We start from the raw sequence: 23,405 nt of genomic DNA, 5'->3' as shown, positions 1-23,405 counted from the left end.
AGAGGCCCCTAGGAGCACCCCCGGGGTAGCGCCCAGGCTGCGACGTCCAGGCCGCGCCAGCCCATCTCGGCGGAGCCCCGGGGTTGCTGCCCGCCTCGCGCAACTCCGGGCTTTCGGGTGGCGAGGACGCAGGGTCACGCCCTCCCTGTGCCGACCCCAGACCCAGGGCAAGGGCAGCGGGCGCACCTGGCCACCCTGGGCTGAGACTGGAGGCTGCAGTTAGGGGTGGGGGGCGCAGTGCACAGCCGGCAAGGGGCAGTCCCGCCCAGGCACGTGCGGCCCCCTTGCCCCTCGGCCCCGCAGCGCCAATCGCGCCCGTGCCTTCTGCGCGTGGCGGCTTCATAGTTCCGAGATGTGGCGCCCGGCCCTGGGAACTGGGGTGCCTCCAGCCCGGGGCAACCCCGCCCCGGTTTGTCGGGGACCCCGTGCTCTGGGCGCTTTGGAAAGTGGGGGACCCCCGGGGAGGAGGGGGGGCGGGCCCTCTCGGTGTCTGCTGCGGCCAAAGACCGTGCGCACGCCTGGTCCCCGACCCCAATCTCTACCGCCCCCACCGTCCGCGGGGCGTCCCCGCCTCCATGCCCGAGGGCTTCCCAAAGGCGGCGCCGAGGCGCGCGCGGGTCTGAACCTCAAGGGCGTTTCAGGAGCAAACGGGCTGTGGCCTCCCGAGAGGCCTGGAGTGGGGTGAATGCCCGAAGCTCTTCCAAGAAGAGGGGTAAAGGACGTCCCCTCTGGAAACGGGCGCAGCCCCCACCCCACCCCCTGGAAGCAGCAAAGGGAACAGGCTAGGGCACCCGGTCAGTAGGCGGGGACACTCGGGCCAAGGGGGTTGTTGCAAAACCTGGAGGGGTCAGGCGGGGAGAAGGGCAGCCCAGGGCGCGCGGGCCCGGCCAGGGCTCCAGAGCCCCTCGGAGTGCAGGAAGCCCCGGCCGCGCCGCGCTCTCGCTTGCAGTCCAGCCTCCCTGGAGCCGGACGCGGCCTCCGGGGCGCCGCGAGCCCGCCCTGCCCCCTGCTCCTTCCTCCCTCGCCAGCTCCCTCCTGCTGGGCTTTCGCTGCAAAGGGAGGCGCAGAGTGGGCAGGGGGCGCTCCAAGGCCGGGAGTCGGAAGCCTGGATAGAACGGAAGGGGCCGTGGCGGGCCGTGGAAAGCCTCGCGCCCGGCGTGGACCCACGGAACAAGCGCGGCGGGGGCGAGAAGCCACCCCTCTAGGCCACGACCCTCTCCTGCCGCCTCTCCCAGGGCACCAGCAAGCTCTGGGTGACTCGGGCGCCCTCAGCGCGCGGCTTGGCGGGGAAAGACTCCTCTCGGGTCTGGCTGGGTGTCCAGGAAGGGGAACGGGGCGTCCCGGCCACTTCTCCCCGGGAGCTAGCTGGGGCGGGAGAGGGGCGCACGCAGAGATTTGGGCCATGTTGTGTTTAGCAAGCGGCCGCCACGCTGCCTTCCCGCTTTCCTGCCGAGAGCGAGTTTGCCAGCCCGACCCGCCAGGATCGTGCGTTCTGGGAGACACCCCCTCCCGCACTTCCAGGGCAGGCTCCTCCCGCCGCTGTGGGCAGAAGTGGCCGTCTCGGGCTCCCGGGTCGGGCAGGTCCGCCAGCCTCTCCAAGGCGGCCGTTGAGGCGCCCACCGCGCGCTCCGGGGGAAACGCGTGAAGTTCGGGTCTGCAGCCTGGGCGAGGGCGCGCAGCCTGCCCGCCCGCTGGGTGGTTCCGGCTCCCAGGCCGATGCCAGGCGCGTTGTCCTTGTGCTGGACACCGCCTCAGGCGGCAAGGGTCACTCCTGGAGTCCGCCTTTGCCTCCTTCCTAAGCGGAGTTTATGTTGGTTTCCAGAGTGCATCGCCTCGCGGTCCGAAGTCGCGACCCACACCCTGGACAGGACCCAGGTCCACCGAGGGGACCTCTACGGGCCGCGCGCGCTCCAGAGTGCGGGGCAGAGGCCATTGTGGGTGGTGCCCCTTTGCGTGTTGCAAGGGCCGCCCTCAGGGGCCGACAGGACTGCAAACCATGGCGCCCTCACCGGCCCTGGTCAGTTTGTCAGAGACCCCGTTGTCCCTTGGAAAGCCCTTGGAGCTGCCAACGTGCCCCCCCCCAGCCCCCTTACCAGGAATACCCACCTCGAGGTTCCAGGTTGGTCACGGGCCCGCGCCCAGTGCAGCCAAGCTTGTGAAAACAACAAACCCATGGATTTCAAGAAAGCGGCGGAAGCCAATGCGGGTCCAGAATGCAAGCAGTGAAAGCAGGGTGGGGGTGGGGGCTGAAACTTGTAACTTAGATGAATTATTTTCAAGAACTCCATGAGAAGTGGCACTAATGTCCAGCGAGCCTTTTCTCATTGATAGCTAGCACCTTCATCTGCACTGGCCCAGGAAGAAGAAACAGAGTCCTGACTCTGCGACCCCTCCTCTTTTTCGCTTTTAAAAGCTGCCTTGACATTCCTGCAAATGGTGGAGAAGAGACTACCTTTGAAGTTTTTAGTACAGTCTACTCTGGAACAGACGCACTTAAAGAAGACAATGATAGTTTGTGTGGGTTTTAAAAAGTTTTCATTTTTTTTATATGAGAGAGAGAAAACATCTTCCATCTGCTGTTTCAGTTCCCCAAAGCGCACAACAGTCAGGACTAGCCCAGGCCAAAACCAGAAGCCTGGGGCTCCACCCGCTCTCCCACAGGCACGGCAGGGACCCGAGGACTTGAGCTGTCTCCCCCTGCCTCCCAAGGTGCACAGTAGCAGGGCGCTGGGTCAGAAGCAGAGGTGGGACTGGAACCCAGGCCCTCTGATACGGGATGTGGACATTCCAGGGGGCACCTTAACCCCTCCACCGGACACCTGCCCCCAGGCTGCATTTTGGTTCCCCTCCGTGGTAGTAGAGGGTCAGGCCATGCTGACACCCAGTGCTGTTCCTTCCTCCCCCAACCCCGTGCTGAAATCCAGAGGCCGCCTCAGCAGTGGTGGAGGCGGGACCCTCAGGAGGTCACTGCATGGGTGAGGGCTTTCCCCTGGAGACTGCATTGCTCCTGCTGCGTCAGCAATGGGTTCCTTTCAAAGCCGGAGTCAGGCCTGCCTGGCTGTCTCCTGCCCTCTGGCCACATGAGGATGCAGCAATAGGGCCGTTCTGGAAGCAGGAGCCTTGGGCACCAGACCCCGGACCTGTGGGTGCCTTGACCATCGACCCCCAGCCTCCAGGGCAGTGAGGGAGCTCATATCTGGGTTTATTAATGGCCAGTCTTGGGTGTTAGCAGCAGCAAAACCAGAATGAGTCTAGAATTTGAAAACTGTACACTGTGACATTGTTTATCCAAAAGAAGCATTTGTCTTTACTGAACTACTGTTAAATTAGGAACACCGAAATAACAATAACCGGCAGAAACACTCATCACACCAATAAAAACATCATTACAAGACAATCAAAATTTCCAAAGCTCCGTCTTTAATTAGGATGATCTTTATCATCTGAGCAATCAAAGCAGGCAAGTGGCTACCTCCTAAAATTTAATCATAGTTTGATATAAATAGAGAACTGACATTTTAGGGACTTCTGAAAGAAGTCAATACAAAGCGATTAAAAGGATATGGAATCGCTTCTCAGCCTTTTGGCTAAGATCAAGTGTAAAATGACATGGAGACCATAAAAGCAGTTAAGCGTTGCCTCATGTGGGGCTGGTGTTGTGGTATAGTGGGCAAAATCACCACCTGCAACTCCGGCATCCCATGTGGGCGCCAGTTCGAGTCCCAATTGCTTCCCATCCAGCTCCCTGCTAGAGGCCTGGGAAAAGCAGCAGAACTCGACCCAGGAAGAGGCTCCTGGCTGCGGCCTAGCCCAGTCCCAACCACTGCAGCCATCTGCGAAATGAACCTGCAGATGGAAGAGCTCTGTCCCTCCCTGTCTCTGTAACTGTTTCAAATGAATATATCTCTTTTTTAAGTGCTGTTTTATTTTGTATCTTTATTAGGGGGATGCTGGCTGGTGCCTGGAGGATGGGAGGTAGGGAGGAAGTGAGACCAAGTGTGGAGAAGCCAGGCGGCCTTGCAGGCTGTCCAGGTGACAGGACAGACGTAGAGTGGCTGTGTTGGAGGCCACAGCCTTCACCCTGGCAGAGCCCTAGACAAAGACCGTGACCTTGGTGTGGTCCACGTCCGGCTGACCTCTGAGACAATCGTGTGAGTCAGGATTCCAAAGGAGGCTGTGCGTCTGCAAATCACTGACGTGCATGAGAAGGAATGGAGGACATCGCTGGGAGTCGGGAGAGGGGCCAAGGGCACACCAGGATCCTGGTTGGCTGGAGTGGGCCAACAGCAGGAGTCTTGGAGAGGCAAGGAGGTGGAGCCAGCGCTGGGCTGAGATGCAGCTGGGGTGCCACGGTGCTCAATGCCACGCTCATTCCCCAGACACGGCTTTCCCAAAAGCCTGTGCAGCCCCAGCACTGGAGGAACAGGCCTGAAGTCCCACTGGAGTGGGCCTTGGGCCAGGGGAGGTCAAGCAGTGGAACTGTTCCACTGCTGAAGAGGACACTGGCTCTGGGAGTGTGCATGTGTATGTGTGCACATGTGTGGTGGAAGCCAGGCGTGTGTGTGTGTGTGCATGTGTGCATGCATGTGTGCGTGTGTGTGGTGGAAACCAGCTGTGTGTGTGGGTGTGCACGTGTGTATGTGGTAGAAACCAGCTGTGTGTGGGGGGGTGCGTGCGCATGTGTGTGTGGTCTTTCTTATTTTGTTTGCTCGTATGATAGAGTTCTCTTGGACACTCTTAAACACAGAACGCTAGTGCCACCACTGGGGAAAATGTCGAGATTCTAGCCCGGAGAAGACAGCCGTGCGCAGACTGCCTGCTAGGTTGGGAGGGGATCCAGCCCGGGGGCCGGGGGCTGCAGGAGGGAAGGGCAGCCATGGCAGGGCCACCCCTCCCCTCTCCCACTTTCCTGGTGAAGTGAGTCAGGTGGTGGAGCCAGGCTAGAGGAGAGACGCCTACTGTCCCAGGCACAGCCGTGGACTCTGACATGGGTGGGCCACGCTGACCCCACAAACTGTCACTGCTGGTGTTTTGATCATTTTCTAAGCTGAACACTGGAGATAGGAGCATATTTTCTGGAGGACACTTTTCTGAAATGCACAGAAATCTGCTTCAGTGAAATAGCAACAGGACATTAATGGTGTGATTTTGGCTCCAGCGATCCAAAGCAGATGCTCGACCATGTTTTTCTTAAAAGCGGCTTTTCTGGGCATTGTTTACCACCAGTTAACGAAGGTCCACATGGGTGTGCAGGATAAGTGTCCCCTCCACGACTCTCTGAGATAATGAGGCCTCTCCTCCTCCTCCCCCGTCTCCCTGGGCCCTCTGTCCTCCCCGATAAGAACTGCGGACCGACATCTCCCGCGGTACCCGACGCCTCCCCAGCTTTGTGCAGACTGGAGCCAGCGTCACATTCTGCATGGATGGCTTCTGCTTTCTTCATTGCTCTGCAGCTTTCTGCCCTGGCGAAATCATCACAGGGCCTCCGTCTGCAGCAAAGCCTTCCCTTTCAGTCTTTTGTGTTAAAAGTCAGAATGCTCAGGTGCCCTGCACACGGGGTGGGCAGCTGATACTGTGGGCTGATTTTCCCCTACCAAGTGCACTGCCCAGTGTCACACAAAAGCTTGTACAACAAGAGCAAGTTGCAAACTGGAATATTTTAGGAAGCCTTCAGCCTTTGGGTCTGTACCCTTCCCTCCTGCTCAGATGCTACGAACAGCCCAGTAGGGGTGACGCGGGGCCAGGCAGAGAACAAGGTTAAGCCTCTGCTAAGATACCCCTGCACACTTCCTGCTCAGTTTTTCCATGTAGGTTTTACTGCACTAAAGGAAACAGTAGAACTGCAAAAGCTGGGACAGGCAAACCTTTAACATGATGGGCGACCAACCAAACCCAAACAGCCAGTGCATACTGGGAGTTGGAATAGTGATTTGCAGCACTCACGGGATTCAGAGCTGACGTGGGTGTTGCCAGCCAGCCCCTGGAGGCCGGGCTGCTCCCTCACACTGCGGGGGAGAGGGGGCCAGAAATGCACCCCGAGTTCAAGCCTGGCAGTGTCAGGCAGCAGAGCCGTGAGCGTGTGGAATCCACGTTCGGTGTTACAGTAGGCCAGGGTAAAACTTCACAGTGAAAGGCGGCCAAATAATCATCAGCCTATTCTAGAAAGTTCACAGAGCTTTCCAGTAGTTTCTGTGTTCTTTAAACCAACGTGGTGGGGCTGGTGTGGTGGCACAGCTGGTTTAGTCTCTGCCTGAGGTTTGAGTCCAGCTTCTCTACCTCCCATCCAGCTCCCTGCTAATGTGCCTGGGAAAGCAGTGGGAGATGGACCAAGTGCTTGGGCCCCTGCACCCATGTGGGAGACCCAGAGGAAGCTGCTGGCTCCTGGCTTCAGCCTGGCTCAGCTCCAGCCATCGCAGCCATGTGGGGAGTGAACCAGCAGATGGAGATCTCTGTCTCTCCTTCTGTCTGTAATTCTGCCTTTCAACTAAAATAAATAAATCTTGTAGAAACAAGTCAGTGTGCTGTGTGTCTGGGCACACCTCCACACTGTGACCCGTCCTCTGAATTCTAAACTCCTGTGGAGCCCATAGTTCTGCTGCAGACTCCGAGGCTGTGTGCGCAGGCATGCGTGGGTGAAGGGCTCCACCCCTCACGGCGTGCGCAGATCACAACTGCGCGACTTTGAAACCACAAGGAGGTTCATCTCGATCTGACGGCTGCAAGTCCACGGGTGTAGGCCGGGGTCTGGCCAGGGCTGCCCTGGGCGTGGTAAACGTGGCAAGAGGTGAAACCCACACTCAGGACTCAGGAGGCTCACTCTTGTGACGGATGCCTAACCCACACCCCAGGGACGACATCTGTCCACGCCTGAGTGCTCCACCTGTGCCTGTGCACCTGGCCCAGGCCCTGCCCACACCGGGCCTGGGCCACGCAGCTTCCAAACCACAGCAGCCTCTCCTGTTTCCTCCCTCCTCCCTGCTCTCTCACAGAGGTCCTCAAGGAGGTGGACCGAGCTTAGGGTACAGGAGTGCCCTGCACAACAGGGACATCTTGGGCCCCGCATGACTGGGCGGGGAACCTCTGAGAGGCCACACGGGGCACTGAACAGGGGTCCCACACCACTGGAGCAGGCAGTCCACTGCCTGGGGCAGGAGCCTCAGGCTGCCTGGAGGAGGAGAGGAGGATGCCGCTCTGAGGCAGTGCCATGGGTACACATGAGATCGACAGACAGACAGGGCCGCGACCCGCTGGCTCCAGGCACGCCCGCTGTGGTGGGAAGGGAACGGCCCGAGAGGGACCCTGCATGCATGTCCCCGAGACATGTCAGGGCTCCTGGGGCAGAAGTCACTCGTTACATCAGCACAGACTCGGAACAGGCCACAGCTGGTTTCCTTACCAAGCGTTACCTTTCAACAGGATGGAAATAGCCCCCAGATGGGGATGGGGCTATGGCCATGGCCACGGTGGTGTCAACCGTGAAGGGTGTGACAGAGAGCCAGGACACAGCTCAGCCAGCAAGTGGGGAACCAGAGAGGGGAGGAAGGCACAGTACGAGGTGGGGGCCACAGGCGTGCACTCCAGGGTTGCCCTGTGGCAAGCAGCCCCACAGTCCTCAGCGTGTGCACAGTGCGTGAATCCACGTGTCTGGCAGTGGCTGCCTGGGACAGATGTGCACATTGATGAGGAACTGGGTCAGGGCACCGAGCCCTGCTCCCACTGTGAAAAAGCCAGCTTACATCAAAAGGGTACTGGGGGGCCGGCGCCGTGGCTCACTTGGTTAATCCTCCGCCTGAGGCGCCGGCATGCCAAATGGGCGCCGGGTTCTAGTCCCAGTTGCTCCTCTTCCAGTCTAGCTCTCTGCTGTGGCCTGGGAGTGCAGTGGAGGATGGCCCAAGTGCTTGGGCCCTGCACCCCATGGGAGACCAGGAAGAAGCTCCTGGCTTCAGATCAGCACAGCGCCAGCCATGGCGGCCATTTGGGGAGTGAACCAATAGAAGGAAGACCTTTCTCTCTCTCTTTCACTGTCTATAACTCTGTCAAATAAGCAAAACAAAACAAAAGAAAAGGGTACTGGGGCGGGTGTGTAGCGCAGCAGTAAGCCACCACCTGGTAGAACCTCAGGGTGCCTGGTTTGAGTCTCAGCTCTGCTTCTGATCCAGCTCCCTGCTAATGCACACCCCGGGAGGCAGCAGGTGAAGACTCAAGTCCTTGGGTCCCTGCCACCCTTGTGGGAGACCTGGATGGAGCTCCAGGCTCCTGGCTCAGCCTGGTTTAGCCAGGAATGAGCAGATGGAAGACGTCAGTCTCTGTATCTCTCCCTGCCTCTTTGCTGTTCAAATGACAGAGAGCAAGGCCACCTGAAACTGTGGAACCCACCGCACGCTTCAATCTGCTGCATGTCCAGTGCTCTGTCAACAGAGCACAGCAGGTGAATTGCATGACCTTTCAGGCCCTTATCCATCACAAAACTCAATGAGCACTGTTTTATGAGTTGCCTGTAAAAACTTAGGAGCTGGTGCTGTGGCACAGCAAGCAAAACCACCTCTTGTGATGCTGGCATCCCGCGTCAAAGCTCCAGTTCAAGACACGCTGCTCGGCGTCCATCCAGCCCCCTGCTAATGCACCAGGAGGCAGTGCTGGTGGCTCACGTCCTTGTGTCCTTGTCACCCATGTGGGAGACCCAGATGGAGTTCCTGGCTCACGGCTGCAGCCTGGCTCAGCCCCAGCTGTTGGGGGCTTTTGGGGAGTGAACCGACAGATGGAAGATCTCCCTCTCTCTGGCACCCTGGGTCTCTCTCTCTCTCTCTCTCTCTGCTTTTAAAATACATACCTATGAACATTCATGCACACATGCATGCATAAATTCTGTAATATCGGAGCGGGCCCGTCCTGGTCCAGCACTGAGAGAGGCCTTGGGTGTGGGGAGGCCCCCAGTGAGACAGGCCCTGGAAGGCCCACACTGGCATCAGCTCCTTCCCACATCTGATATTTGAAGCCTTCTCAATGTATTTTTTGAATTGTGTTGCTAACATGGACCAAGGAGCTCCAGGTGGACATGCAGACCGTGTCCTGCATCATCCGTGCCCGCTGTCAGCTCCTGCTCAGAAACACAGCACTAAAATAAAAGGCTGTCAGCGGGGTGACAGTATGACCAAAACCACTACAAAAAACAAAGCAAAGGAACCACAAAATTCACACAGATTCCCTCATCCAATTTCTTCTGATTTCTCTTAAGGACAAGGGGAATTCAAATGTTTGGGGTCAAATGAAATTTTTTTAAAAAAGCTTATCGTGGTGCAAATTTTTCTTAATCCATAGTTTTTCCCAGAATATTCTTAGGCCGAGTCAACGTTCCTGTTCAGCTGGGAGCAGAAGTGTGTATTCCATGAGACTCGGTGAAATTAAGCATTAAGGACCAGGTCCACTGAGGGCAGGTCAGGGGCAGGGCAGGAGGCGGCACCCTGGGATCCCTGGGATCCCTTCTGAGAAATCAGCCTACGGAAAATGGGCAGAGAAGAGGCCGCCGCCCGCACCAAGGGGCATAGCTACAAAGGCTCTGGGTGGGTGGAGAAAGCCCCCTGGGCAAGGTCCTGCTGCCTGCAGCCCAGGCACAGCCTCACGTGCCTGAGGGTGTCAACCCCTTCCTTATCCTCAAGGCCAGGGGGTCTCAGCCCTGATGCTCCACAACTCTGCAGGGGACATGAGTCCCCCCCCCCCAAGGGCTCCATAATTAAGTGCCAACAGTTACAGGGCGGCCAAAGCCCAGCAGCTTCTGGGGCCTCTTGTGCAGAGCTCACGTGTCCAACACGTCCCACACACTGAGCACCCTTAGTCCTCTCCACCCCAGCCAGATGGGTGCCAGTCCTGGCCCTGTGAGTGCCCTGGTGTTTGCTGTCTCTCTAGGGCTTTGCTTCTAAAGGCAGGACCGAGAGACAGAGTTTTGGTTGCTCACTTGCTTTTCTTTTTGGTTACTGTCAACCTTCGGCACCGACACATGTTCTAGCTCCAAGCAGCAAGGCCACGTACATGCTCTCAACAGCTGGGTTCCCTCAGCCACTGAGGGGCCCCAAGACCTGTCCTGCTGTCACCCAGGCACTTTTCGGGGGTTCCCAGGATAGCTCTGCGTCCTCAGTTTCCTCTTCTCTTTGTTCTCCGTTTGGCCAACAGATGGCTTGGTGGTGAAGACAGCCACATCCCACTGCACAGTACGTGGGTTCAGGTCCCACTTCCACTCCTGACCCCCGCTGATGCACACCCCGGGAGGCAGCAGGTGATGACAGCCCCTTGGGTCCCTGCTGCCCAGGCAGGAGACCTGCATGGAGTGCCAGGTTCCTGGCTTCAGCCTGGCCCAGTCTGGGCTGCTGCAGGCATTGGCAATGACTCAGGGGGTGGGCTCTGACTCTGGTTCTGTGCTGGTGGTTTAGTCTTCACAGCCTGCTTGGCAGGACAGCCCTAATGCTGAGCACGTGGGTCTGAAGGGGAGGCTCTGGGGAGTGGTGTGAGGAGCAGGGATGGCTCTGGGGGTTGAGGAGGGCACAGGGAGCACCGGGCGCTCCTTGGCCGTCCAGGCTCTCTGGGCGTCAGGCCCTGTCGGATTCAACGAGGGCACAGAAGCAGCCCCATTCCACCCTTGCAGGATCTTCAGATGCCTTCAAAGTCCGCGTGCACTCCCACTACTCTTCTCTGGAAACAGCTGTGCACTCTCTTCCTGGACTCGTGTTGCTCGTGTTGGCTCTGGATGCAACAGAAGCGGCAATGCACAGATGCTGTTTCTGAGTGGTGGACAGAAGTGGGGGCTACTCTCATTGTCCTGTACTCTCCCTTTGGTGATTATCACAGTTTTCTGTACTTCACCTTCAAAAACTACAACAATAGGAGCCAGCGTGAAACACAGCAGGGTAAGCCAACACTTGTGACGCCGGCACCCTGGATCAGAACATTGGTTGGAGTCCCCACAGCTCTGATTCCTATTCCAGTTCCCTGCTCATGTACCTGGGAAAGCAGCAGCGATGGCTCAAGTGCTTGGGCCCCTGGCACCCACAAGGGAGATCTGGACAGAGATCCTGGATCCTGGCTTTGGCCTGGCTCAGCCTTGGCTGTCGCAGCCATTTGGGGAATGACCCAGCAGATGCAAGATCAATTTCTTTCTTTTTCTCTCCCTATCTCTTTGTCACTCTGCCTTTCAAATACGTAAAATAAGTCTTTTTTTTTTTTTAAATAAGAGCAATAGTGCATCCAAGTATAAAGTCAGTTGTAAAGTGTCTGCTGTGTTGTTGCTTCAAAGTTGTTAACTTGTGCTGTTCACAGTATCACAGCGGCTGTGTGGTTTCAGAACGTTTTCAGCAATGCAGACAGGTATCTGGGAAACAGCACCCCTCCAGTCCTGCTGTAATTTGTCCAGGTGTGTTTTCCTTGCTGACAGGTGTTTTGTAAAGTCTCTCACTAGCTTCTCCACTCCTGTCTTTGAAAGCTGTGGTCTAGAAGCTTTTTCAGTGGCTTGCTGTTATGTCTGCTGCGTTCCCTGGGCCATCAGACAGCCTGGCTCCTTTACCCAACACCGATTTGATATTTCTCATACATCCAGGTGGGACCGAGGAGACCTGGTGACATGATCAATAAACCATTTTGAGCACTGCTCAGAACTTCATTTTATCCTTTTTTTTTTTTTTTAAAAACAACCTTTAAAATCACAACCCTGGCACAGCAGCCTCCAGCCGTGCCACAGAAGGCCACGAGCATGGTGGCGGTTTTTTTTTTTTTTTTTTCCTGTCTATTTTTGTCCCCTACCAAATCACAGGCTGGAAGGGAGCTTTAGAAGTCACCAGTCTGTCCGCTGCCTTCATGCTCAACATCAGAGTGGAGACATGGGTTTCAAAGTCAACAACAAATGTTTGTGCTTCCCAGCTGCCGGGAACAGTGTGGCCAGACACGGAGCTGTAAGCCCGGCCCCTGGCCCCGGCAATCTTACAGTCCACTTGGGGAGAACAGGTGCCCATCTGCCCACAAGCCACTCTTGGTGACTCTGGACTCTGTGGCCAAGCCTGAAGACCCTCACTTCCTGACCATGGCAAACACACACTCCTAAAATCCCCAGCAGGAGTCTGCCAGCTGACCGTGGCGGACCTCACTGGATGGTCAATTCCAAATTCACAAAGTCTAAAGCATGCAGTGAGCTTGGTGGAGATTAGAGGGCCGCTCTAGAAACACCCGCGCACAGGCCTTGGCTTCACCCATTATTGACAGGATGGCCTCAGGCCAGTTACTGGACATGCTTGCCTTTCAGGCTTGTATTGCAACATGGAGGAGAAATAACAGCATCTGCCTCGGAGGGTCGGGAGTTAAGTGACGGACTTTCTGAGCAGTGCCCGCGATGGGGCACGCGAGTGACAGCTGCTCAAATGCTGGCCCGCACCCCTCGCGCCCCACTTCTCCAGCCTCCCTCTGCCTGCTCCTTCCCCAGGGACACCTTGCCCCCGAGCAATCACCAACTATTACCTGTTCCACACGCTTCCAGCTGGCTCTGTCCTCACTCCAAACGCAGTGAGAGAAGGAAGGGTCTGCTGTCACACCTTGGAAACTTCCAGGGTTGCCCTTGGTGGGCAGCACGGTCCAGTCACGTGCAGCTTTCTCTGCCCCTCTTTAAGGAAAGGCCAGCTATGGCTCTGAGAGAAGCCAGCAGCATGAACGAGGGGCACCAGAGCTGGGTTCCCAAGAAGAGGAGAGAATAACTCGGCAAAGCTACAAACGATGTCCGTCCTGCCCCCAGAGCCCGAGATGACACCGCACCTGGTGGCAGGCAGCGGGCACAGCTGGAGGCGGCACGATGTGCGTCTGCAGAGGACCACAGGGTCAGACACGGGAGCTGTGGCCGGTTTCACTGGTGGTGGTCTCCAGAGCACGGGTATCCCAACTTCAGCATAGGCTTTGTGGACAGCTTGGCCTGGCCCATGCCTGGCAGCACCAGTCCATCCCCAGAGTGTCCTGCCCTGAGCCCGGGACCATCGGTGGACCCCAGGATTAACACATCTATCTCTTTGGAAGACACCCAGTGCCTGTCCTATAGCGATGTCACGTGTGTGCGTGAGGGCCGTGTGCAGGTGCACATCCGGCGGCACACCCAGAGTCACGTGCACTTACTGATGAGAAACTGAGACCCAGCGGTGCTCGCGCAGGTCACCCAGGAGCCCGGCTTGGGGCTGCTGGCCTCTGGCCTGATGAGCACCAATGGTAACTGTGGGGAGGGGGCTTCAGCTGAGCCCTCAGGCCTGAGGCATGGACCTGCAGGGTGGGGTCCCCCTTGCTTCTGCTTGCAGGGGGCGGGGGAGGCCCAGCATCATCCAGCATCAGGCAGCCGGGTGTGTCCGATGTGTCTGACGATAGACTACATGAGTGAAAGTGGGGTCTGTGATGGCAGCACGCATGTGGAGGCCCCAGGCCATGGGGAAGAGGCTGTGCCTTCTCCTGAGAGAGTGGCAGCAACCCAGGGAGTTCCCGTGTGGCCTGGAGGGGTCGGTCGTGGCTGTGGCGTGGACGTCCCCGAGAGACAAGAATGCCAGCCCGCTCTCGGGACCCTAGGGGCCCCACTGGAGCCGCCACATACGAAATCTGGAGGAGAGCTCAGGAAAGCACTCCACCTTGCGTTCACATGGCTATAAAAGGAACGACCTTCTTTCCTCTCGCAGCACAGCTGGGCTCGCCTGGCTCTCCCTGACTGCAGACGGCCGCCTCCCAGAGCCTCCTCCGCCCGCGCTCCACTGCCAGCCCTCTCCTCCCTCCCCACGCTGCTCCCCTCTCCCTTCCTGCTCCAGCGTCCCCGGGTGCACCTCAGCCTGAGCTCCTACTCTCTTCTCCACCCTGTGAGGCCCAGGATCTCACTCAGCCGCTCTACAGGCCCACGTTTGGGTCTGGGCTATGGTCGATTCCAACCCAAGTGGGGCCAAATAACCTCCTCACGGCTCAATCCAGCCGACGATCCCTCTTCGTGGACGGCTCATCTTGGGTGAGATGCCCACACAGGTCTCCGGAGCCCCCTCCTCTCCTCCCACCTCCACTGCCTGAACTACAGTCAGGTCTGCTTGAAGCTCCCGGCCACCCCTCCTTGTACACGGAAGGAAACACAGGTGCTGGCTGGGCTGTCCCTTCCGCCCAGGGCCTGCTGTGCACGCCCACCCTGGCCTCCCTCACACAGGAGCCCTGCACTTTGCTGCCACCCGGCCGCCTCGTTCTCAGAGTGCACCTGCCGTGCCAGCTCCTGCACCGCCCTCCCAGCCCCACCCTTTTGTGAATCTTCTGAGATTTGAGAGGCCTGATCTTGCTCATCGTGGCCAGAGAAAAGTTTGTCAAATTGAATAAAGAAATAATGAGAAAGTTCTCAAGAGGATGTCCTCTTGCTGTTACCAATCTCATTACTGGGAGGCCAGGAAGGCCCGGGGGGATGGATTTGCAAAGAGCGTGTGCTCTGAGCCAAGGGCTATCCTGCCCGGTTGGTCTGTCCTCATGAGGACTCTGCAGGATGACATCATCCTGAAGCCATAGACAGAGGTCCTGAGTCAGAAGAATGTGAAGCGGCTGAGTTGCATGGGCAAAACTACAGAAATGTGACGATGTCGTAGCTCACTCAGAAACCCTTCCCAGCGCTGAAGCTGCAAACCAGCTGAGCTCCGCACAGAGCCTGGGCAGTTCTGCCATGCTGCTGGCATCCGCACCGTGCTCTGGTCACTTCGTCCCCCAGGGCCGGACTCTGAACATTCGGGGGTGCTTCCCACAGTGCAGTGCAGCGGTTAAGCCACCACTTGGGATGTCTGCAGGCCCTTTCACTGTGATCCAGCTCCCTGCTGACAGCCCGGGAAGCAGCAGAAGGTGGCCCAGGACTTGGGCCCCTGCCACCCATGTGGGAGGCCTGGATGAACCTCCTACTCCTGGTGTTCGCCTGGCCCAGTCCTGGCTGTTGTGGTCATCTGGGGAGTGAGCCAGTGGATGCAAGATCTCTCTCTGTCTCTCCTTGTTATTCTGCCTTTCGAGTAGATGAAAGTAAATAAACATTTTTTAAAAAGATTAAAAAATAATTTTGGTGCAAAGAAATCTTGAAATCCATGCATAGTAGTTTCTCTCTTTTAAGTTTTATTTAAGGTATACAAATTTCATGTACTTCATGTACACAGGTTTAGCAACACAGCATAGTGTTTTCAGAATTCATGAAAACCTGTATTTCTTGTGCAGGCATTTTCATGACTTTTTGAAGACCTTTCGTACGCATGGGTTTCGTTTTGTTCCTTGGCACCAAAATGAACTTGATCTTTAATTCCATTCTCAGTGAGCTCTTTGAAGGGCCCTTGTGGGTGTCCTTCTACCCATGTCCGCTCACTCCCCACCTGCAGTGCACCTCACCAGAGGCACACCTGCCATGCGTCGGCCTCCCTGGCCACATCAGAATTAAACACATGGTTCTCTGGAGCGCTGGGAACATTCAGCCCCTCAGGGACCACCATGCCAGTCCCCGGCAGGTTCAGGAACCTCGAGCTGGAAAATCACCTTCCAAGAAAACATCCACCTCTGTGCACTCCAAGGCCAGGAAGAGGCTGGGACTTAACTCCTGGAAAACGCCGCAAACCCGAGGGTGCAGGGCGGGCTCTCCTTTTCTAGACAAGCCAGCCTCGCCCAAGAGCACTGTCAGCCAGCTGCCCCTCGGCATCTGTAAGCCTGCGCTTAGCGAAAGACCAGGACTACGCCGTGCGTCTGACGACGGATGCAGGCCAGGAGCAGGTCCACTGTCTCCGCTGCGGTCTCTGGCCCAGCGTGCGCCATGCAGCAATTACATGCCACACCATGGAGCCTAATGCGTGTTTCCTGGCACACCGGCTCTCCCTTCTACAACAACTCGTTCACAGGGCGAGGCCTCCCCTAAATGCAACCGGAGGCTGACTTCCCGGGGCTCGGGCCACTTTCCACCCGCATGCTCACCCAGGCTGAGTCCCTGCCGCCCGCCTGCTTTTGTAGAAGGCGAGGAGTGTCCCTGTGTGTGACACTAGTGTGCAGTGCTCATGTGTTCCTCTCGGTGGACAACAGCAAACAGGTGACACTCAGAGGAGCCGCACGAGACCATCACGCCTGTTGTGTGAGCCGTGTGCTCATCTCCTGGGCGTGCATGCAAGTACTCGGGAGGACAAGGAGGAGGAGGAAATGTTAAAGAGATCGAGAACTCAGGCACGGGGCCGGCGCTGTGGCGTAGCGGGTAAAGCCGCCGCCTGCAGTGCCGGCAGACCAGACTGCTCCACTTCCCATCCAGCTCTCGGCTGTGGCCTGGGAAAGCAGTAGGAGATGGCCCAAGTCCTTGGGCCCCTGCACCCACGTGGGAGACAGGGAAGAAGCTCCTGGCTCCTGGCTTCAGATCAGCATAGCTCCAGCCGTTGTGGCCATCTGAGGAGTGAACCAACGGAAGGAAGACCTTTCTCTCTGTCTCTCCCTCTCACTATAACTCTACCTCTCAAGTAAATAAATAAAATCTTTTTTAAAAGAAGACCTCAGACAATTACATCCATGGTCTCTCTCTGCAGCCCCCAGGGCACATGTCTGGAGGGCCCAGGGCAACAGGACCCGGGCTGACTTGCGAGCACCTCCACAGTCTTTATTTGCCCCACCGAGTGTGGAAGCCCTGGTGCAGCTGCAGGAAGGTTAACAAGTCTGAGCGCAAGGTGCATCCCTGAATCCCATGTGGGATTCTCATCACATGGGTACAGACACCACCCCTGTCTGAGAAACTAGGTCCACTGTCTCCATGCCTCCCTCCCTCTGCACCTGCCAGGTGAGACCAGCAGCAGGCCCACTGTCTCCACATCTCCCTCTCTCTCTACCTGTAAGGAGAGATCAGCAGCAGGCCCACTGTCTCCATGCCTCCCTCCCTCTGCACCTGCCAGGTGAGACCGGCAGCAGGCCCACTGTCTCCATGCCTCCCTCTGCACCTGTCAGGTGAGACCGGCAGCAGGTCCACTGTCTCCATGCCTCCCTCCTTCTCTACCTGCCAGGTGGAGACCAGCAGCAGGTCCACTTCCCTAATGTAACGTGCCCCAAGCTCACCACCCTGCGTGCATCTTCTAACGTCCACTCCTGCTCTTCTACCTCCAGTCCCCCACCTCACAGGTACAACAGTGCTGAAAAACCTGCAGGTCTGAAATTCCCGGTGGCTCCCGGTTCAGTTTCAAGAGCTCTGAGTTCTTTGCTGGGCCCCCTGCAACTCTGACAGCCAGGCGGTAAGGCATCTGCAGCTCCCCCGCTGCCACTTTGCCAGCCACGTCTCCTTCCTCCTCATCTCACGGCCCCAGGCTCTCTGCTGCCCTGGGCTGTGGGACTCGCTCTGAGCTCTGCCTGTGGCTCCCTCCCGCATCTCCGCAGAGCTGCCTCTTCTCAAGGTGCAGAACCCAGGCTTCACTCGCTGCCCGCCACACCCCTGGGTGGGGCACGCCCCCCTCCGCGCTGACATTCAGCCCATAGGCTTTGTGGCTTCCTCCTAAGCCCTGGGCGCATCCCTGCATGCCTGTTTTCGCTGACAACACCCCGCTGCCAGCCCCTTCTCCCTGGCACGGACTGTGGCAGCAGCCTTTGAGCCCATCCCCACATCCCCACAACCCCACATCCCCACAGGATGCTTCTTCCCATCCATCTGTGCGCTCCGACCCCCCAGACCCTCACTGCCCTGCTCCCGTGGCCTCTCGATGCCCCGAGCGTGGACTGCAGACTCCTGGAAGGACCTGGGCCCAGCTTTCCCTCTGAGTGGCACCTCTCACTACCAGGGTTTTCTCTGAGGCCCCCAGGCAGTCCCTGCCCCTTCCCAGCAGGGCACTTCCCTCTCCCGCTCCTCCTTTGAGTCTCAGCCAACAACAGCGCCTTTCCAGCCACCCCAGCCCTCCCACAGCATCCCGGAGCCCACAGTGCACACCAGGACCAACTGTGCTGCTTCTGTCTCTGCTGTCCAGCTCGCGGGGCACGTGGCTCGCCCGCTGTGGCTCTGGGGTCAGGATTCCAGGCTGCATATCCTGGCTCCTTTTCTCATTGAGCTGTGAGAGGAGTGTTTAGAATTTCTCAATGCAAATTAAGGTCATCATGGTGCCTGCCACACAGATTGGCTTTGGGGTGTGAATGAAACATAAAGTCCTTGTCACAGTGCCTGGCAGGTGCCGCAAGCTCCATAAATCACCAAAGCTGTCACTGCTATCAGAGGCTGGAGTCACACCCACCCCTTAATCCTGGGCCACACAGAGTTTGTGGGACATGCAGAACGCACGTGTCATATAGAAGTGACCTCGCTAAATGCTCTTTAGAGCACACACAAGGAGGCTGGGGAGACGCAGTTCCCACAGGCATCTCAGCGGGCTTTCTGCTGCACCATGGCCTGGGGAGGTTGTCCAGGACAGTATGTCAGGTTCACGGGTCTGGTGCCAGTGAAGGGGCCACATCCCGAGGGGCTGGGCCACACAGGAGCCAGAGCCATGGCTGTGCTGTGTTTTGTGGCAGGTGTAATCTTGAGATAACCCTGTGATCCATTAATCCCATGAATTAATGAAGTCATCAAATAGTCTAACTCACTCCTCTTCAAGCCCCTCCTGGCCGTCTCTCACCAGCTGCAGAGGGGATTAGTGCTCAGGGTGCATTCAAACCTCACAGCGGTCGGGGTGATTTGGCCCTGGCTCCAGTCTGGAGAGCACTGGTGTGGAGCCCTGGAAGGCTAGTGGGGCAGAGGGTGTTCCTGGGTGCATGTGGTGCCAGTGGCAGAGCAACCCAGAGTCCCACAGGGAGAGTGGGACCGAGTGTGGAGGAAACAAGCCACACGGAGACCAAGCAACACCACTGCCTTCTACTTTGTGTCTTGTTAAAATTTAACTATTTGGCCTGGGCGGGGGGCAATGGGTAGCAAGAACATGACCATCTACCTACTGGTTCACTCTCCAAATGCCTGCAACAGCCAGGCCAAAGCCAGAGCCAGGAACTCCATCTGGGTCTCTCAGCGCAAGGGACCCAAGCACCTGAGCCGTCCCCCTGCTCCCAGGGCGTGCATGAGCAAGGAGCTGGAGCTGGAAGCAGAGCTGGCTTGAGCCCAGTGCTCTGACGTGGGATGTGGCTGCCTTAACCACCAGGCCAGCTCCACACATTGGGGCCGGAACACACGACACACGACAAGGTAAGGAACGCTGATGCTGGAACGTCAGAAGATTTCTGCAAACCAGGGCCATGAGCCAGATATCAAAATCCTTATCCAGCCCAGTGAGAGGAACGTGAGGGAACAGCCCCTCTGCCCTGGTTTCCAGACAAACCTCTTTCACGTCACCCTGTGACAAGAGTGACCCAAGCAGCGCCAAGCTGTACAGCGCAGGGGCTCCCAATGCCAGCCGCCAAAACAGCCACATCCTGAGGAGGTCTCATGCAATTGAACTCCAACATACTCCAGTCCCCCAACCACATCCAGTATCGGTTCAAAATTTACTATCGAGCCATCCTTTTTTGTTCCATAATTAAGGTAAACCAAGCAGTATGTATCACACAGTAAATGAGGAAAGGCTAAAGATTTTGTACATAGAATGGATACCACAGAAGATTACATTAAACTTTGCAATATGCTCTTTCATAATATACTAAAAAAAAGAACACATGGTTTTTTAACTTAAACTGACCTCATTTCATGCCAAGAAAATTTTTAAGGGGAATTAGTTCTAGGATTATTTGCAAAGGATTCATGAGTCGTGAAAGCTGGGCAAGCCTGGGGAGACTCAGCTGGAGGGGAGGTGTGTGTGGGGGGGGCGGTGTCCGAGAGCTTCAGGTTGGGGCACCAAGCACTTGGGGCTCAGTTTGGAAGAGGAGATAAAGGGGAAAGCGTGCAACTTGAAGTACTTTAACATTTACTTACTTATGTTCATTTTATTTGAAAGAGACAGAGAGAGAGGGACAGAGACAAATGGCTTCCATCCATTGGTTCACTTCTTAAATGGCTGCAAAAGCCAGGTCTGGACCAGGCCAAAGCCAGGATCCAGGATCTCCATCTGGATTTCCCATGTGGGTGGCAGGGGTCCAGGCACTTGGGCCATCTTCTGCTGCCTTCCCAGGAACATCTGCAGGGAGCTGGGTCGAGTGAAATCAGGACTGGAACCAGCGCTCTGATATGGGAGGCTGGTGTCACAGTGGCAGCCACACCACCAGCCCCACAGCCACATGTCCCTTAAGGATAATTAGTGCCTGAGTCCCAGCCTCATGCCACAGACCAGAGGCAGCCATTGCGGCACAGCAGTTAGACACTGCTGGAGACACCCGCACCCCATATTGGAGACCCGGGCTGAGTTCCTGCCTCCTGGCTTTGGTGTGGCCCAGCCTTTGGCTGTTGCGGCATATGGGGAGTGAGCCTGTGGACGCAAGATCTCACTCGCCCTCTCTTTCTTTCTTCCTTTATGTGTGTGTCTCTGTAACTCTGCCTTTCAAATAAAATAAAAATGAATGAAGGAAATTCAAGAGAATAAGATAGATGCAATGGAGAGAGAGAGAAGAGAGAACAAGCCCCAGTGCCCTGCATAGCTGTGTCTGTGCACTTCTCACACTGGCTTCACAAAGTGTGCTGATCATAGAATTTCTCAAAAGGTCATTTGCTAAAGCGAAATAAATGACTCGGAAAAATAATCCTAAGAGAAAAGTGTGTTGAACAATTAAATCGTAATAATCATAATTTAAACCACTTTGCAATTAGTCTTTTTATGAACATCTACAACTCCAAAATGATTTTTACAAGAATGAATCTTGGCAACTGATGAATGCTTGGTCTGGTCTAATTTACTGCATTTTCTCGAGGGCACGGAAGTGACGAGTCTCCTGGAAGCCACAGACACAACGCTCACCACAGCAGTGGCTTTAACAAGTGCATCACACGGACCCTGCTACAAATTAGAAGCCACACCTACTTGCTTCTGACCTGAGTCCACGGGGACCATGCAGGGGCAGCTGCTCTCCTGAGCTCCGGTCGCCTGGCTGGGGACGCCGATGGATGCCGTTTACTAGAAGACAGTAGAACAAAGTTTCAGCCACGGAAACCGAGTGTTGCATCCACGTTTCCATGATGATCTCTACACACCCATTTCTCCACCAAATGCAAAACCATCCCCTTAAGAACAGAATTTATCGGGACTGGCGCCGTGGCTCACTTGGTTAATCCTCCGCCTGTGGCACCAGCATCCCATGTGGCCACCAGGTTCTAGTCCCGGTTGCTCCACTTCCAGTCCAGCTCTCTGCTGTGGCCCGGGAGTGCAGTAGAGGATGCCCAGGTGCTTGGGCCCTGCACCCGCATGGGAGACCAGGAGGAAGCACCTGGCTCCTGGCTTCGGATCGGTGCAGCACTGGCCGTGATGGCCATTTGGGGAGTGAACCAACGGAAGGAAGACCTTTCTCTCTGTCTCTCTCTCACTGTCTAATGCTACCTGTCAAATAAATAAAAAATAAAAGAACAGAAATTATCTGTCCAAGTTAACTAGGAGGGCTGAAGTGGTACCAGTACTGGCTGTTAGAGACACTTGCCAACCCAAATCTCTCTCTCTTCCTTTCTCTCCCTCCTCTCTGACTTTCCCTCTCTCCCCTGCCTCTCTCCTCTTTCTCCCTCTCTCTAACACCCCCCCCCCCCGTCTATGCAGTCACTGCAAAGCTGAGCTGATTACAGGTACCCCATGGATGTATTCTTACACGGAATTAGGCTTCCGTAAGTTTACACAAGTGTGTGTGATGTCTGAAATATCTTGTATGTAAAATAACTTCTGTGTTCTTTAAAACAATTTTACTTGTGAATCATTAAAAATGAGACAAAAGAAATTTAAATCAAACATGGTCTCCTGTTATCTGTTTCAGCGAACACATCTGAAAAGGATACTCCAGGTTGAAAAGGCAAAGAAAAACTGAAGCCAATCGCAAGCACCGAGTTTAAAAGAACCAAAAACTGCCATTTATTTCCCAGATGCTCTGTGACCAGGAGCTTGGGAGTGGAGCTTCCGGGCATGGCTTTGTCCCTGCAGGAGCAGAGAACTGAGCCCCCGCCTTGCCCTGTCTCCTCAGGGCTGTGATACAAAATCCTAAACACTCTGAGGAGCGTAACCTCTCCACCACCTGCCTCCTTGTCTGATTTCTTTTGTGGGGACTGAGAAGAAAAGTAAAAATGGAAGAATCAAAGGCGAGGAATGGCGTAGGAAGGCGAAATGGAAATCGGAAGAATTGTGCAGAGTGGAAACAGACAAGTGGCTGGGTCAGTGACCCCAGTGTTCCCTGGAAAACAGGCACAGCCCTCTTCATTCAGCTTGGTCCTGCCCTGGCCCCACCACCCAGGCCAGCCTGCTGGGGCTGCCCAGGGACCTTTAGACTTTAGGTCGTCTTGGGGAAAACACAAGCCTCTCCTGGCCTCTGTGTTCTTTTCTAGAACAGGAATATTACAGTGCTTCAGAGGAGCCACAAAGAAACCAACATGCATGCCCACACATGTACACAGACAGCAACACACGTGCACACGTGTGCACAACAGCAACACACATGTCCCACCTGTGCAGAAACAGCAACACACATCTGCACCTGTCCACAAGCAGCAACACACATGGCCACACATGTGTGTGCTTGGAACTCAAGCCTGCCTCTTTCCCCGGCTGCAACACACATGGTTTTATCTGTTCTAAAAAATTAATCAATTTGGAAAAATCCACATTATACACTTTTTCTGATTCCTTCCATGAAAACAGACATTCTGTTGAGGATTTAAATAATATGTACCTCTCAGAATAGTCACTAATGGTTCGGCGTGTTTCCTCAGAGCGTCTCTGTGATGAATATGCATACCCATATTTTTATCCCACACGGCTGCATGATCACCCTGCTCCTGGCTGCACTCTCAGTTTGGCCTGTGGGCGGTGGGGACCAGGGAGAGAGGCAGATCGACCTGGCTGTGTTTACGGCTGTACAGTCTCCCGGCTCTTATCACAGCTCATCTTCTTGTGGCCAGGGAGTGCTGCAGTGCGTGTCTTCAGGCAGACTCTGTGTCAACTTTGTAGGGGGCATCTCTAAGCAGAGTGTCCTGGTGACAGGTGTGCATCAGCTGAAACCCCGACAGCTCACACCGTGCGGCCCTCCCAAGAGACGGGATCCTGTTTGCGAGTTTTCCCGTCTGTTCTCAAAGCCAGAAACTTCTGGGCGGTCGTAGAGCCTCCTCCCATCCCCCTGTCTCCTTCCAACTGCAATCACTCTCCAGAGACGGGCTCCTCATTCCACCTCCCAGGTCCCCTCTGCCAGCTTCCCCTAGCTCACCAAGATCCATTCCCTGTCTCCCCAGTCCCCACAGCTCCCTCATGCCAGCCTGGCCGCCCCAATGGGAAGACAAAGGCAGTGGCTTTGTCCCTTCCAGGTCC

General features: G+C 56.1%; 1 protein-coding gene across 1 annotated transcript in view; it reads right to left on the bottom strand.

The window, feature by feature from the left end:
• Nucleotides 1–23,405, bottom strand: part of NRP1 (neuropilin 1) — a 222,228-nt gene that overhangs the window by 115,123 nt on the left and 83,700 nt on the right. Inside the window, exon 2 of the mRNA XM_051833423.2 lies at nt 20,945–21,026. Within this exon, the coding sequence (XP_051689383.2) occupies nt 20,945–20,963 (19 nt within the window). The 5' untranslated portion in view covers nt 20,964–21,026. The remainder of the gene's footprint in view (nt 1–20,944; nt 21,027–23,405) is intronic.

The sequence above is a fragment of the Oryctolagus cuniculus genome, chromosome 13 (assembly GCF_964237555.1).
Source record: "Oryctolagus cuniculus chromosome 13, mOryCun1.1, whole genome shotgun sequence".
NCBI classification, from domain to species: domain Eukaryota; kingdom Metazoa; phylum Chordata; class Mammalia; order Lagomorpha; family Leporidae; genus Oryctolagus; species Oryctolagus cuniculus.
Note: the sequence above shows the minus strand (reverse complement) of the source record. Positions and strands in the feature narration are given on the sequence as shown.